The 14,739-nt window shown below is 37.2% G+C and overlaps 1 protein-coding gene across 1 annotated transcript; it reads right to left on the bottom strand.

Moving 5' to 3' along the window:
• Nucleotides 1–2,994: 2,994 nt before the first annotated feature.
• LOC6651749 lies at nucleotides 2,995–3,514 on the bottom strand. The gene is made up of 2 exons (XM_002074257.3): nucleotides 3,422–3,514; nucleotides 2,995–3,363 (listed from the first exon to the last, which is right to left on the bottom strand). The coding sequence occupies exons 1-2, from the start codon at nucleotides 3,479–3,481 to the stop codon at nucleotides 3,052–3,054; spliced, it is 372 nt and encodes a 123-aa protein (XP_002074293.1). The 5' UTR covers nucleotides 3,482–3,514; the 3' UTR covers nucleotides 2,995–3,051.
• Between the last annotated feature and the right edge of the window lie 11,225 nt (nucleotides 3,515–14,739).

Below are 14,739 nucleotides of genomic sequence, written 5' to 3'. Positions count from 1 at the left end.
TGCCCATAAGATTCATTTTAGGTGGAATTGTTTTAAACATGAAATTTCTAAGATTTGATCTCAAGCTGGGGATACCTGGTTAGCTTGTTTGTTGTCCACGGCAGATACACCTGCTGTTCAGGCAGTTGCTGCTTTTTCTTATTGCAGTGTAAGGAAAAAGGATGTTAATTATACCTAGAGGTTGGCTTTTTGAGCTTTTGTTTATTTGTCGGTTGCTTTGTCCTTCTCGTTTCGTTATACAACTCTTCTTGGCTTTAATTTTTTTTATTCTTGGTTTCCGTCTTAATTTAATTGTTAATTGTCTGAGCGTGTTTGCTACTCATTTGTATGTTAAATTTAAAGTAATAAAATAATTATATATTAATTTATGGTTCATGGACATGTGAGGAATTCGTGTGAGGCAAGAGTTCATTTTTTTTGTTTTCAATTTCAATGATTTGTGGCAAAATGCCACGCAGCATTTAGTTTGACCTTTGACCTGACTTCCTAGATCTTTCTGTGTCCTTTCTGTTTAGTTTTATGGCTCTCATCGCAGAGCATAACTTCGTGACTTTCCCACTACAAATTTGTTGTCTGAAACCAGCCCCAAAAAAAGTGCAATAAAATGTTTTATAGTGCCAAAGTACAACTTCCGCATTTCCGCCATCTCCTTCTCGCTCCCAAAAAAGTGAAAGCCATTTAAGTGTGAAAACTTAAGCCTCAATTTAAAGGTAAATGTTTTGAGACTAAAAATTCCTTTGCTAAAATATTTTGGCATTTTTCTCCTAATGCTGGGCAGATTCATTGAGCAAAAGACATAATTCTCATAAATATTATTTGCCTAGGCCTAAAAGTATGCAGTGTTAAAGTTCTCATCCCATTAGGCTACTTTTGGCTTTAAGTCGCTTTAAGAATTTTAAATACGTATTACGCATACGCAATGGTGTTTGTTGCTGTTGTTAATAAATTAGCTCGCTTTATATTATAGACGACAACAAAAATGTTAAGCCCAACTGGCGACAGCTGAGCAGTGAAACCCTCCACGACGACGGATGCCTGAATTTTGACTGAGTGGCACACTAGTCACAGTGGGTTCAAATCAACCCGCTTGGAATGGACATAGATAAATTACCAGAGTCCCGTAAGCTTACAAATTTCTAAGTAGGTGTCAGTCAACATTTTTAACTTTGATTATTTTAAACAAATTCTACAACCTTTGATCCTGGACAGCGGCATTCTTAGGCGGATCGTGGGCTGTCAAATGGGAAGCCATTTAAAGTGGGCAACCCTAGATCCGCCACTCAATCATGTGTACATTTAAAGTGAAACGTTCGTTAACTGACAATTTCAGACCACTGTGCAACAGCGCCTGCCAGCGACGGCATCTTAATAAATTTTCAAGCGCAACACTTTGACGTTATTAATACGTTGAGGCTTCACTTGGCACGCACCTAAAAACCGCTAAAACCAAGCAACGCGCCGCGTCAACATCAACGGGAATAGCAGCAGTGGCAATGGCAGTGGCAGTGGCAGGAGCAGCTATGGGAATGTTGCTTAATTACTCGGTAGCCATGTGTGCGACGCGTAGTGCGGTGAGGTGGGTGGCGGCTTTTGGGGAAAATTAATTTAACTGCCACACATAGCCGGCAAAAAGTGTAGAGTTTTAACTTGACATCTTGACTTGGCCAACGTGCATATTTTAAAGCGAAAGAACCCGCACATTCCATGCTCTCACAGTTCGATGTCACATTGTTTTCCATTCGTTTTGTTGTTGAAATTCGATTCGATTACGCAATTAATTTGGCAAACATGTCAACATGATTTCCTTCCTACAAACTAACTGAAACGGGGCCAAAAGCATGCTTAATTAAACAAATTCCTTTTGCCAGAAGTTCATTTTGAATGCGTAAAGCATAAGCCATGTTTAACTAAATGTTAATGAAGTAAGGCAAAAGGGCAAGAGTAAGAAGCAGCAGGTGGCATTACGGGTAGAAGGAGGAGGAGCAATAAAGCCACCTTAACCGCATTCCTATTTCCTTTGAGTTGCTGGCCAATTTCCTAGAAATTCCATAGATAGAACCAAGACAGGTTGTGATACAGGAGCCTCCTGCTTCGGCTGTCAGTTAGTCAGTCAGTTCAATAAGATGCCAATAAAAGCACACGCACAGAACTCACTTTTCGTTTAATGATGCCTATGCTCAAGTCGTGTATAATCCACTTGGTAATGCGCACATACACAGAGAGAAATCAGATAAACCACTGAAAGACTTCTCGGAAAAGAAGTCAAAAAAGTTTCAAGAAAGTTAAATTCCTTCCGAAATGCAATTTGCAGAGCTTGCTAGGATGTATCCTGTTACTTTATTTCATATTTTCTCATGTTTGATATTAAACTTTTTCTTACAGTGTTCTATAACCTTCTAATCTAGCAATTTCCCTAGCCCGCACTCCAATCCCATAGGCATTGATGAGACTGCTCATCAATGTTGGGCAAAACGAGGTCTCCCTCTCTCTCTCTCTCAGGGCTCGTTTCCTTTTTTTTTTTGGCATATTGTCGCTGTCAATGGAATAATCTAACCAGTCAGGCTGACATGTTAAGTCACTTTGTTGACAACACGTATGCGTCAGGACACTATGCCATTCCCCTGTATAATGCCTCCCTGTTCTATTTGTTATTTGCTGCTTCGCAAATTATATGGCTCGTATTTAAATGTTTTGCTTATTGCCTTTACCACCTCAAGCAGTGGCTTGCTTGGAGGGAACGGGGTGGAGGTGGGGAGTGTGCCTGTTTGTGTCTTGTGGCATTAGTTTAAATTAATATCTAGACAGGGAACAGAAAAGCTAAAAGCAAGAAGGAAGATGAAACCCGCATTTACATTCTCTTTGGCTTGTCTTTTGGCTTTTACCTTTTGGCTTCTGCCTTTTTGCAAGGAGTTGGCATAGCCTAAATTAAAATGCTTTCTGCAGATAAGCTTTAATTGCCAGAGCTAAACTAAGATAATTTAAACTTGGCTTAAATTATTTGCCTTTTGGTAATGCTCTTTATTGAGAAATTTATATCATACCAGCAATGGTTTATTGTTCCTCGCAGAAATTGGACTCCTCTTCGAGGCATTGCTCCATTGCTTCATTGTATAGCTGATTATCTGTCAGATATTGATCATAATCATAGCCCTTGATTTCGCACACAACCTTGAATATGAGCTTCTCTTTTTTCACATAATAATCTGATGATGCCTTATCCAAGGCATCGATTTCCGTTTTATAGAACATCAGTCTCTGACGCAGACAAATCGTCTCCTTACTATCCTCGTCATCATCATCATCATCATCATCATCGATTTGTGAGTCCAAACTTAACAGCGATAAAAGTTGATTTAAATAGGACTGAAAGATTTTTGGGCATTAGATTGAATTTAGAGAAAATTTCGCTCGCTAGACTCACCGCACATGACTCCTTTCTCAATATATTTTCATCGTGTGCAAACTCAACTGCGAAATCCATGTATGGCAAGACTCTTGGCGTCAACGGGTTGATGCAAACTGTCGCTGCTCTTGCTCCAGGCCAGTCAATTTTATTGCCTTTCGCATGTTTACATTATGCGTGGCACCTCCCCTCCCCCCTCCCCTTTCCACTCAGCACTCCTTTAACACTGCCATCACCCGTTCGCATTTTCTACTACTGTTTGTGCATGAGTTGCAGTTTATTTGTTTATTTCCCCATTTCCACTTGGCGACGAACTTCAATCGAGTGTAGATTTTGAACATGTAATTGAAATATTGAAATGCTTGCTCAGCTGGCAAGAGAATTTGAGAAAATAGCCTGCAGTTTGCAATTAGTTTTAGCGCAAAAAACTTTTACGAAAACCCACATTGACCTCAGTGCGGAAAGTAATTTGAATCCTGCTTTAATGGACTATTTTGTAATGGGAACTTTTCACTCAGTCAACGACTTGAAATTTTGTATTCATCCTTTTCAATATTTGGAGTTATATTGTTCTATAATCCACTTTTTCAACTATTGTTCGTATTTTCTAACTAGCAAATTATGAATTAGTTATATGATGTCAAATAGTTGCTCATACTTAACTCAGATTAATGATTGAGTAGTAAAGGAGGCCAAATTGTAGAGCCTGAATGACCAATAATTCCCTTGGAAACAATATGAATATACATATGAATATATGATGAATATATTATTCACAAATTGCTTACAAAGCCCAATTAAAAACCCAATTCAAATGCAAATTTATTAAAAACTTTGCCCTGTTCGGTATGCATTTCTTTGGCTTTAAATATTTAGAATTTTTCATTATTTTGGGTTGAAGGTTAGTTAACAAAAAAAAAAAAAAAAAGACAAACAAACTGCTGATGTAAGCAGAAAATGTGCCTGTTAAATCGTGGCACAATTTGTTTATATATTAAATTTCGAATTGGTATTTTTGTGGATCGAATGAATGTGATTGAAAGTGACCCTGTCTCTGGCAATGGGAGACCTTGATACAATTGGAGGAAAAAAGACGAGAATAAAAGCCAAGCTCGTACAGTAAAAAGTAAATAAAATTGACACCCGCAACACAGCCGGGAGATATATAAACCCGCAGAATATCTCCTGTTGCCCCACCCCACCTTCACCTCATCACCAAACCAAAAAACCAGCACCAGGAGTAGAGGAAAAAAAAAACGCAAAAAAGTGCAAACAGACAGAGGGAGAGAGACAAATAATAAAAAGTAAAACATAGAAGAAATACAGAGCTTAGGCAAATAAACATTGCAAGCGAATTGTGACCACAGACGGGAGAAGAATAAATGTGGCTTATAGGGAGAATAGTGGAAGAGCAGACGAAAACTACGCTTCACACTCGCATCGTTTTTTATGAATTTTACATTTTGTTTATATGTATTTTTATGGAGATTATGTAGAGAATGGCTGGAAAGAGAAAGGCGATGATGGAGCAGGAGGAGGCGAACAAGAAGGAGGAGCAAGCAGATGGCAGTTGAGGTCGTAGAGGAAACACTAAACGCTAAAAAACGCCCGCCAAAGGCAAATGTTTGTGGTATGCTTGTGTGAAGCTCACTGTAAAAAGTGCTGAACGAAAGGTGGGAGGGGGGGAGCGTGGGGGTATGTTGAACTACTCCACTTTGCCATGGAGCACGTGCCTGCCCTCGGGCAGGTTGCATAAAATGCTTCCTTACTCCAGCGGTAGCTTCAGCTTCAGCTACAGCTTCAGCTTTAGTGCTCGCTGTGGCTTGCATACTTTTAGGCACACGCCAAATATGCAATGTAATAAAATTTAAGTGTCGGATATTGAAAAAGCATACCAGAAGTAGCACACCAGCCAACAGCCAAAGCTCAACTGCTATACCCAAATGGCATCCATGATTCTGTGCCATTTCTATGCTGCTCCAGTTTCTTTTTTTTTCTCTCTTTTCGAAGATAGATGCAAATTTGTCCATAGGAAATGCTGAAATATGCATTTAAAGAAAAACAGCAGCAAATTTCAGAATATTTGTGGTTTTATTTAAACCACATTTGGTGAAATTGATCAAAACAAAGAAATTTCAGCAAAATTAATAAAACACACGAATCCATCAAATCGATTGTACGAATTTGTCATATTCAGATTTAATAAACCGAATAATCAATCATTTAATTTGATGGGTAGACAGGTCTTTTACTGTGTATCAACGAAAATTGTTGCCAATTCCAGTTGAATAAAAATAGAATTCTTCAAGGGTGAAATTAAAGTGGAATGATTGGAAATTACATAAACGTTGCTTGAATATTGTTAATAATGCTTAAATAATAAATATGTTTATTTGACTGAATTTCAATTGTTTGTTTGTAATTTCAAACAGTGTTAAATTTCTAGTTAAAGTTCTATATCTTCAACGATCTTACTTGGTGGTTGATAGTTTCGTCTTAAAGGCAATTAGTGTTAAATCAACGAATTAAGTGAAAAGAAATAAATATAAGTATCAGGTTTCTCTTGGTTTTTTTTTTAAGCTCTTTATTCTCGTCTTGAGTACCAAAATGCTTCAGTTAAGTGGGTAATAATTTGAAAAAAACTCTTCGCCAAGTATATTAAAATTGCAATAAAAATTATTATCCCTCTGACCCTTCAGTTATAGCCATGATCTATAAAACTATTTTTTTTTTTCACTTGGTTATGCCCAATTAGCTTCAAAATTTCAGAGTTTTTCAATTTGTAAATATTTTTTGTAAATAATTGCCAGCATTTTGTATACATACATCTCGTTTGGTGGCAGTCGAAAAAAATTTCATTTAATTAAGCAATCAATGCCTTAATTAATACAGTCAGTTAGCAGTAGGCAAGAAGGCAAAGTGCCAGAGCCATGAGTAATGAAATTTGGCGCTGTCATGTAAATAAGCGCGGAGCACCAAAGGACGACATCAACACAGAGAGGCACGATGATGACGATGATGACGATGATGATGATGATGATGACGGCGACGCGACGCCAGTGTCAAGCGTTTTACAAGGGTGACAACAACAACAACAACAACAACTGCCCCAGTGCCAGCAACAGCAGCAGCAGAAGCAGCAACAACAACAAGAACAATGTCAACATGGCATTTGCCGTGTCACACACACACACAAACACATTTGCTAGTAGCATACGAGTATATATCGAAAATGAGTGGGGAAATGAAATAAATCAAGACTCATTAAACCGCAGAGCAGGACGAAAGAACACACGCGTTGACTGTCGTCTGCATGTCGGTGTATCAATGTATAAGTGTGTGTGTGTGTGCTTCGGTGGGTGCGTTTAGGTTATGTCAGCATACCAAAGCAAAGTTGACAGTTCTTGTCAACTTAATCATCATCAAGACAACGCACACTCTCACCTACACACACACACACCTACACACACACACACACACACACACACATGTGGGTTATAGTGACATAGCGACTTTCAACTTAATTTCTGGCGATAACACGACATATTGCCAGCTCATTATGCGCCCATATCCTTTGGGATGTGTAGGCCTGGCTAGGTTGCCAGGGCATTAATAAACACATACACTCATCCATACACACATACATACACACATATACTTATAAGTAAGCAACTCATCTTCTACTTATTTTTGTGCCAATTGTGCTCTTTTGTTTCGTTGCCGTTGCCATTGCCATTACTTTTGCTGGTGGTGCTGCTTAATAATAGCAAATTACACAAGTAATTAGTCACGCATTTAATTATTATTTATGGTAGTCATATTCATACATTCCTATACGTGTGTGTGTGTAGGTGTATAGCGATTTTCTGTCTGCTCTTTCGGCGACAGTTGTCTATTGTCTGTAGCCAAAACAATTATTACTTATAATTATCCACTTGAATGCCGAGCTGAACTCGTAAAATACCTAAATAAGACATGGATATAAATACATACATATGTAAGTTAAGTGACTTCTTGTTCTGACAATATTTGATTTCTTCAGTAGCGGATTAATAGCGATTGTAAAAATTAATCTAGACATTTAATTAAGCACTGAGGAATCAAGAGATTAACTGTCTCCTGTGGGGTATTCTTTATGAATAGTCCTGAACTTAGGGTAAGGTCAGTTGGGCTAAATATCCTAACTCAGAGTGATGTCAAGTAACTTTTTACAGGGACTTACCTCTACTCTATAGTCCGGCCCTGGATTGAACCAATTAATTTTGTTTTGAGCAAAAGTTTTGTGGTAGTCTTGGGGCAATGAATTTTTGGCCATTTTCGTTCAATTTTATTTGCTTTAACTATTTGTTTAATGTTAAATCAAAGTCATGACTCATGAACTCTAGCTTGAGTGTCCCTCCACTGCCCCCCTCACTAAGGCTGAGAAATATTTTCTCCTTCAATTAATTTGATCCATGACAAATTGTTTGTATGCGACCCCACACAGCTGTTGTCAATTAGGGGTTAAAGTTCGTCAAAGATTTTTGGTTTCTCACGTATTTTCTTTGTACATACTTCAAGATGGTGTGTGTGTGTGTGTTTGTGTGCTTGTGGCAGTTCACTTGGAAAAACTTTCATCGATTAAAAACTTTCTTTTTGGTTCGCTGGGGAACCTTCGGTGTAGGCACTAAAATATGATCAGCTTGCCACCGACAGCTGCCTTGAAGATTATTAGATTAGACTTTGGGGCCCGTTTTGGATTGCATGAAATATAATTGAAGGGCCGAGATTGAAATCGGCCAGAGAAATTCGAATCAGGCATATTGTATGGCCTGTCTGTCTGTCAGCTGTGCGCTGAGGCGTGATATAATTAGCATAAAAACAAAATAACGCCAAAAATTAGACGCAATTTGTTTAATGCTAAAACTTTTAATCACTCATACGCTCAGTGGCGCCACAGCCTCAAAACAACATGGAAAAGTCTTGCCTGATCCACTCGCCCCCTCTACGCCTACTCAAAAGAAAGGGGGCAAAAAAGTTTCTTCTTTGCGTTTTTCTTTTTTTTACTATAGTAAACAAAGCGTTAGGCGAAATGAAATAAGTGTAAATACGACAAAAATTCACTGACTGATGGTGGGGAAGGGAGCGGAGGGGGGGTGAGAGATTCAAGACAGAGAAAAATGAAAGCAAGTGAGGGAAATGCTCACTCAAATATGTACATCTATATGCGCATCTGATTAAATATAAGATGTTATAGATGTGCTGGTGTTTGTGTGTGTGTGAGTGTGTGCTTGTGTGCGAATGTGACTTTAATCCCCTCAAGCAGAGGCAAGCAGGCGGCAAAGCAAACGAATCCCCTTTGGCTTCCCAAGAAACCAAGAAAATGTTCCTTCTCTTTGCCTTAAGCTCGAGTTTAATTTCTACTTTGACTTTTGCATTGCATATGTACTTATACTTATACTAAACTTTTTTTTTCTTTTTTTTGTTTGTTATGCATAAGTGGAGTACAGTAAAAACACTGTTAAGAGATTTAATTTCCTACAAAAAAGAGGCATATAGTTGAGTTTTGATCAGGTCGATCGATATACTTTTTTGAAATTAATCAGTGGCCAGAGAAATCCAAACTAAGTTCCCAAAAGAGCTCAATATTGTAGTAGGATAACTAGTTTAAATTATAACGAACACCGATAAGTATGCTGGAATTGCCAACACTGTTGTGGCACGTTAATTAACACTAAGCAATGACAAGAGAGACAGACAGACGAACGGAGAGAGAGAGTCATTCGATAGGTTATGATTAAACAGGACAGACGTAAAAAAAAAAGCTGTAAATAAGCCTGTGATTTAAAATATACATAATAAACAAAGAATATATTTGCTACTACAATATTTAACTACCGATATATGTATATAATACTGTTTAAGAATCAAATCAAATTTATCCAATAATTTATAGATAGTATATAAAGATAGAGTAAGAGTTACTCCCTTTAAAAACGAGTACGTTTTCCAATATTGAACTGAGTATTTAGAGTTTGTAACAAAAATTTGTAATATAATTTAAACAAATACAACTTAAAAGTAAGATAAAGGTTTTAAAGAATATTTTAGATGTCCCATGTCAATTATTTTATATTGAACTTTTTCTTTTATTCCCCACTGTGGGCCACTTTGAGACAGTTTTCACTGTATTCTCTTTTGTATTTGGAATGATTTTTTTTCTGTTTCTGTTTTGGTTGGATTTTTCAGCTCTTTAGATTACAATGTAAGCTTGGGCGCGTTAAAGTACAAGGAAGAGTGTGTGTGAGAGTGTGTGTGTGCGTGTGTGTGGCGACCTATTTGCTTAAACACACTCGTAGTGGCATACTCACCAAGTTACTCAGCCAACCGCTTGCCTTTGCATCGCCTCCTCCCGCACTTCTTTTTAGTTAGCTCTCCGTTCTTGCTTTGGTTGGCTGCGTCTTCCTTCTGCCTCTCATAACACATTAGCGAAAGTGAAAGCCGCCATAATGACTGCTCCCAGTTGATTTTCATTTGCTGTTCGTGTCTGTGACACACTGTGCGCTCTTAGGGCCATAAATTTATATTAGCCAGAATGAGAAACAGACAGACACACACAGACAACTGAGATAGACAATAAAAAGGATGTGGGGGGGGGGGAAAGGATGCAGGACTCTGATGAAAATGAGCTGCGTTCTGCAGCCGAGTCTTATTTGCCTATGCATGTTTATATAAGATTGTTTGAATATTTGAGGCGTGCTTGAGCTCGGGAATTGTTTAAATTGTTTCCTCGGCCAGCTGAAACAGTGAAAGTGCAAATTAGAAAAAGAAAAAACCAAACACAAAAAACGAGAACAAAAGCTGGAAATTGAAAAATAAAGAATTACAAGGCTAAGCAAGTAAATCATGATGATTATCATATGTAAATTGAGAAGAAAATCATTAATTCCAAGGACAATTATTTAAAGTGCTCTACAAATGTACTTTTTTGTATACTTTACAACTTTGATAACAAAAATCCCAGCACTTTGCAATGCCTTGCCTTTAGGGAACATAAAAGTATGCTATACAAATTTATATAAGAGTATAATTTAAGCTTTGTAAAAATACGTCTCATCTTCACTACTTTATTTTTAGAAAAACCTCCGAAAATACAAGCAGACAAACTACGATGTATATAGATTTAGCATTCATCTTGTCGAAGAATTGAGTTTTCAAACTTTTTCTAAATAATGTTTTGAATAGTATTTATTTCAATATACACATTTCATGAAAGTATGCCATAAAATAATATTGGTACTCAAATTCAGCTAAAACTTTATCACAAATTCTCACTCTATTTTTCTCTTACCCTGGCGCTCCCTTTCTTTGTTTTGTTTTCTTTCTTTTGGAGAAAAGTTTGCCAAAAACCTTGTAAAAACACAATTTTCAAATGCCACTCAAAAGTCATGGGAAATTCATAGACAAGTTTTCCAGCAACATAGCGACCCCCAACTTCTTGCGTTTCCCTTGTCACTTCTCCATATAAATCTCATATGCCATTGCTTGTCAATAATATGGGAAACTTTTGCCTTGACAACAAAATCAGAGAGTGCCAAGAAAAAACGAGTGGGAAAAAAAAAGAAAGAACTTTTATTAAGTTTCCGGCACAGCGTTAACCATATTAAAAAAACACTTCTTCACCACCGCAGCCAAACATTAAGGGACACATACGACTGCTGATAATCACTGGGACACACACACACACCCCATACAGATATCTATACATATGGAAAAGCGGAGGAAAAACTGTGACCAACTGTTTGGATGTGGGCGGCAGGGGCGGGGTAAGTCGTTGGGGCAACTACTTCAAAAAGGCATAAAAAAAAAGAAAATCAATGACTGGGGCATGTGCGCAATAAATGTCAGCGGCAAACGAAACGAAAACTTCCGTTTTGTGAATGTCAATTTGTATAGTATACTTATAAGCGTTGCCACAGTGAAGTAGCCTACTTTTCGAGGGATGCGCCAAAAATTGAAAATCCGCCATAAATTGAGGAGGGAACTGAAAAGAAATAAAGCAAAGTCTCCAGCCTGATGACAATTTATTGTTCACACTTGTAACTGATGATGGTGCTTAGGGGAATAAACATACACGCACACACACACAAACAACAAGCACAGATATCACACACACACACACACACGCACGTGTGGCAAAGTATATTTCATTGTATGCTGCTGATGTTGTTTTTTTAGGGGGAGGAGACTGCCCTACAAATTGCCAACCATTATTTGGCACCAAAGTCAATATACAATATATTTTCAGCTTCTTTTTTTATATATTTGTGAATTTATTTTATTTATTCTAGCTTTTCCTTTTTATGCCTCACAGGTGTGTATTGTGCGTGTGTGATTGTGTGCGTGTGGGTGTGTATGCGGGGGCAATTTTCAATTGTGCATCTTGTGGTCCTGGCAGGCCATGATTTAAAAGCCTCGAGCAACTTTTCTGTCGTTTTTCTTTCCCCTCTCTCTGCCTCTGTTTCCTGTTTCTCTTTGCTCTCAACTATGTCTAACTTCTCTCTAGTTCTAAGTGGTTTCATAACTCTTCTGTGTGAACTATTCTATGAAAAACTTTCACAATAGCATGCGTGCCTCGCCAGCAAAAAGTTCTCAACCAAAGATGTTGCCACAGACTCCCTTACCGCATTCCCCTTGCCATACCACTGAAACCCCATTGGACCGCCAAAGTCACGCTTTAAATGATGCGGCAAATGATTTAAGGTGAGAGGATATATATTTTTCAAGTCAAAAGTCTCGTGCCTGGCATAGCAATTTATTCCCGTTCTCCTCGCCCCGTGTATTTCTCTATCTCTCAACCATCTCTTGGCTTCTTCTTTATTTCTCCATCGCACTGCCTTTCGCTCATACTAATAACTGGACAGCAATGGAGCGTCTGACTCGTTTATCACATTTAAATTCATAACAACACGAAATAAATCCACTTTTGTTGTTCTTGTTGTGTGTGTACTTAATATGTGTATGTGTGTGTGTTTGTGTGTATGTCGCTGGTCGCTGGTTTGCCGGAATTTATGAGTTCTCCCTCACTTATTTCCCTTTGCCCCATTTCCTTCCTGTGCGGGCAGAGGCCGCTACTAAGCCTTGGCTAATAGCGGCTTTAAAATTTATAGAGTTTTCGGCTGCCAGCTTAGAGAAGTGATTGCCATCGCGCGACTGAGAGCGACATTGAGATTGTGTGAGTGAGTGGCGAAACGACGTCGCCATGGCGTATACTTAATGTTTAGAGAGTTGAAAAATCATTTGCTTATGAAGGGTATAATGACTTTTTGATTAAACTTTCAATTTCGATATAACAAAAAGGTATTCAAGTACAAAAAGGTCAAAATGCTATCAAGATGTAATATAAGTTAATCGGAATTGAAAGATGATAAACATTTGTGAAACATAATAAGAAGTACATAGAATTTATAGTACAAGTAGGTAAGACGATTATATAAATTTGTTTACTAATATATGACAATACTCTTAATTGAGAACTCACAAATTGGTTTGCGTAGTCAAATGTCCCATTATTATTTCAGTTAATATATCTAACGAGAACTTTTTACAGGTGAAAACCATATAGAAGACCCATATCCAAAAACAAATTACCTTTACTTGTAAGCTCTATACATCATTCTATGACTACATAACAAGTTTATGGGAAAGTGTATACATTTTTCATGGTTTGTGATTTTAGCATTGTTAATATTTAAAGTCGGAGGGTTCGTTTGGCTGCCTTTTGACATATTATGCTATAATTCCTGCGGCAAAACGTTTAGTTGAGCTACATAAATAATAAATATCCCCTACACTCTCATACAAGCACAACACACATATACATACATACGTACATTCACATCCATATGGTATGCCTTTTATTTGGTAGGCGGGCATTTGCCCCCGCCCTAATGATGGCAGAACTTTTCTTGTTCCTTTTTCTTCTGGGTCCATGATTTACAAGGCACCAAATTCTCCATGCTCGAATTATTTCTCATGCAAGTAATTTGCATTTTGTTTGCAAACTCAATTCGTGCAGCAAAATTGTTTTCCACATAGATTTAGCATAAAATATTTAGTCTAAAAAACAAAATACAAAACACACCAAAAAAAAAGGGAAGAAAACAAGAAATATACATATAAACTTAGAACATTCAAAGATACTATTTACTACCCCTTATATCGACTGATTGGGCTTAGGGTAGTCGACCATAACAAGACTTTGAATTGACTATGATTAACTTTTTGAAATTAATACAGAGATTCAATTTCCCATTATATTAATGGGATCTTTATTGAATTTGGAATATTTATCTTTGGGCTAGTTAATAAACTAAGGTTTTTTTTCAACAGAAATTTACACTGCCCTACTTTATACAGGGTATCATTATGTTGAGGCATTGATTTTATTACAGGATTTTTCTATCTATTTTTTGAGTAAAATTTATTTTAATTGTATCTTATTTTGACGCCGAATGTTTCTACTGTCCTTTTATATCGATATGCAAATTGAGTAAATTCTGTGATGAAGTGAAATCGAAAAAGTTTAATAGTCGTAAATATTTATGTGTGGCAATTGTTAAGCTTACAAATGAAATGTCCAAAGAGCTCAGACAAGAGCTTAGTTTAATCAATTGCCTCAAATGCTTGGCCAGTTCAAAGTTCTGCAAATCTCAAACCTATCTAAGCTTGTATTTCGTTTTTTTTCTTGTGTGTGTGTGAGAAAAGTGTGGGTGTAGTGGATGTGTGTGTGTGTGTGTGTGTGTGGGTTTTTCTGAAGAGATTTCTATCAAATTTCCATTTTAGCTTGAGGCAAACAAAAAATTTATCTGCCCATGCATTACTAATGAAATTAAATGGAAACTTTTGCGAAATCAAAATATTTGACAAAGTTCTTTATGAAGAAAAAAATAGAAGGAAATCTTAGTGAGTTTTTAAGATGCTTTCTTATAATTGGTAGTTATAATCGTAGAAAATATTAAAATTAAAGACATAAAAAGAGAACCGGAAATGCAAAAATAGGTCGACTATGAAAATTTTGTAAAAAGTTTTAGTAAATTTTTATACTCTTGTTAAATTCTTGAAAATTTATAGCTTAGAAAATGAGTCAGATTATTTTTGCGCTTTGGCTTTTTTTTTGTTTTTGGTATTTATTCACCCACAATGCTTCCCCCCCGACCTTTTCCCCCAAGATCCTTCAACACCCGAGCAGAGGCCATTAATCTTTCTGCCAGATGGAATTCATGCAGGAGTAGCAGAAGCAGCAGCAACGAGAGACATTTGCCAAATAGCCTAAGGTTATGCTGCACTTTTTGACT

The sequence above is a fragment of the Drosophila willistoni genome (assembly GCF_018902025.1).
Source record: "Drosophila willistoni isolate 14030-0811.24 chromosome 2R unlocalized genomic scaffold, UCI_dwil_1.1 Seg167, whole genome shotgun sequence".
Taxonomy (NCBI): Eukaryota; Metazoa; Arthropoda; class Insecta; order Diptera; family Drosophilidae; genus Drosophila; species Drosophila willistoni.
The sequence above is the reverse complement of the archived record's forward strand: the minus strand, read 5'-3'. Positions and strand labels throughout refer to the sequence as shown.

Bases quoted from the DNA above. Each gene is read 5' to 3' on its own strand.
- LOC6651749 (XM_002074257.3), bottom strand. From the start codon at position 3,481: ATGGATTTCGCAGTTGAGTTTGCACACGATGAAAATATATTGAGAAAG. The intron at 3,364-3,421 runs GTGAGTCTAGCG...AAAATCTTTCAG, and splicing joins TGAGAAAGGAGTCATGTGCG to TCCTATTTAAATCAACTTTT.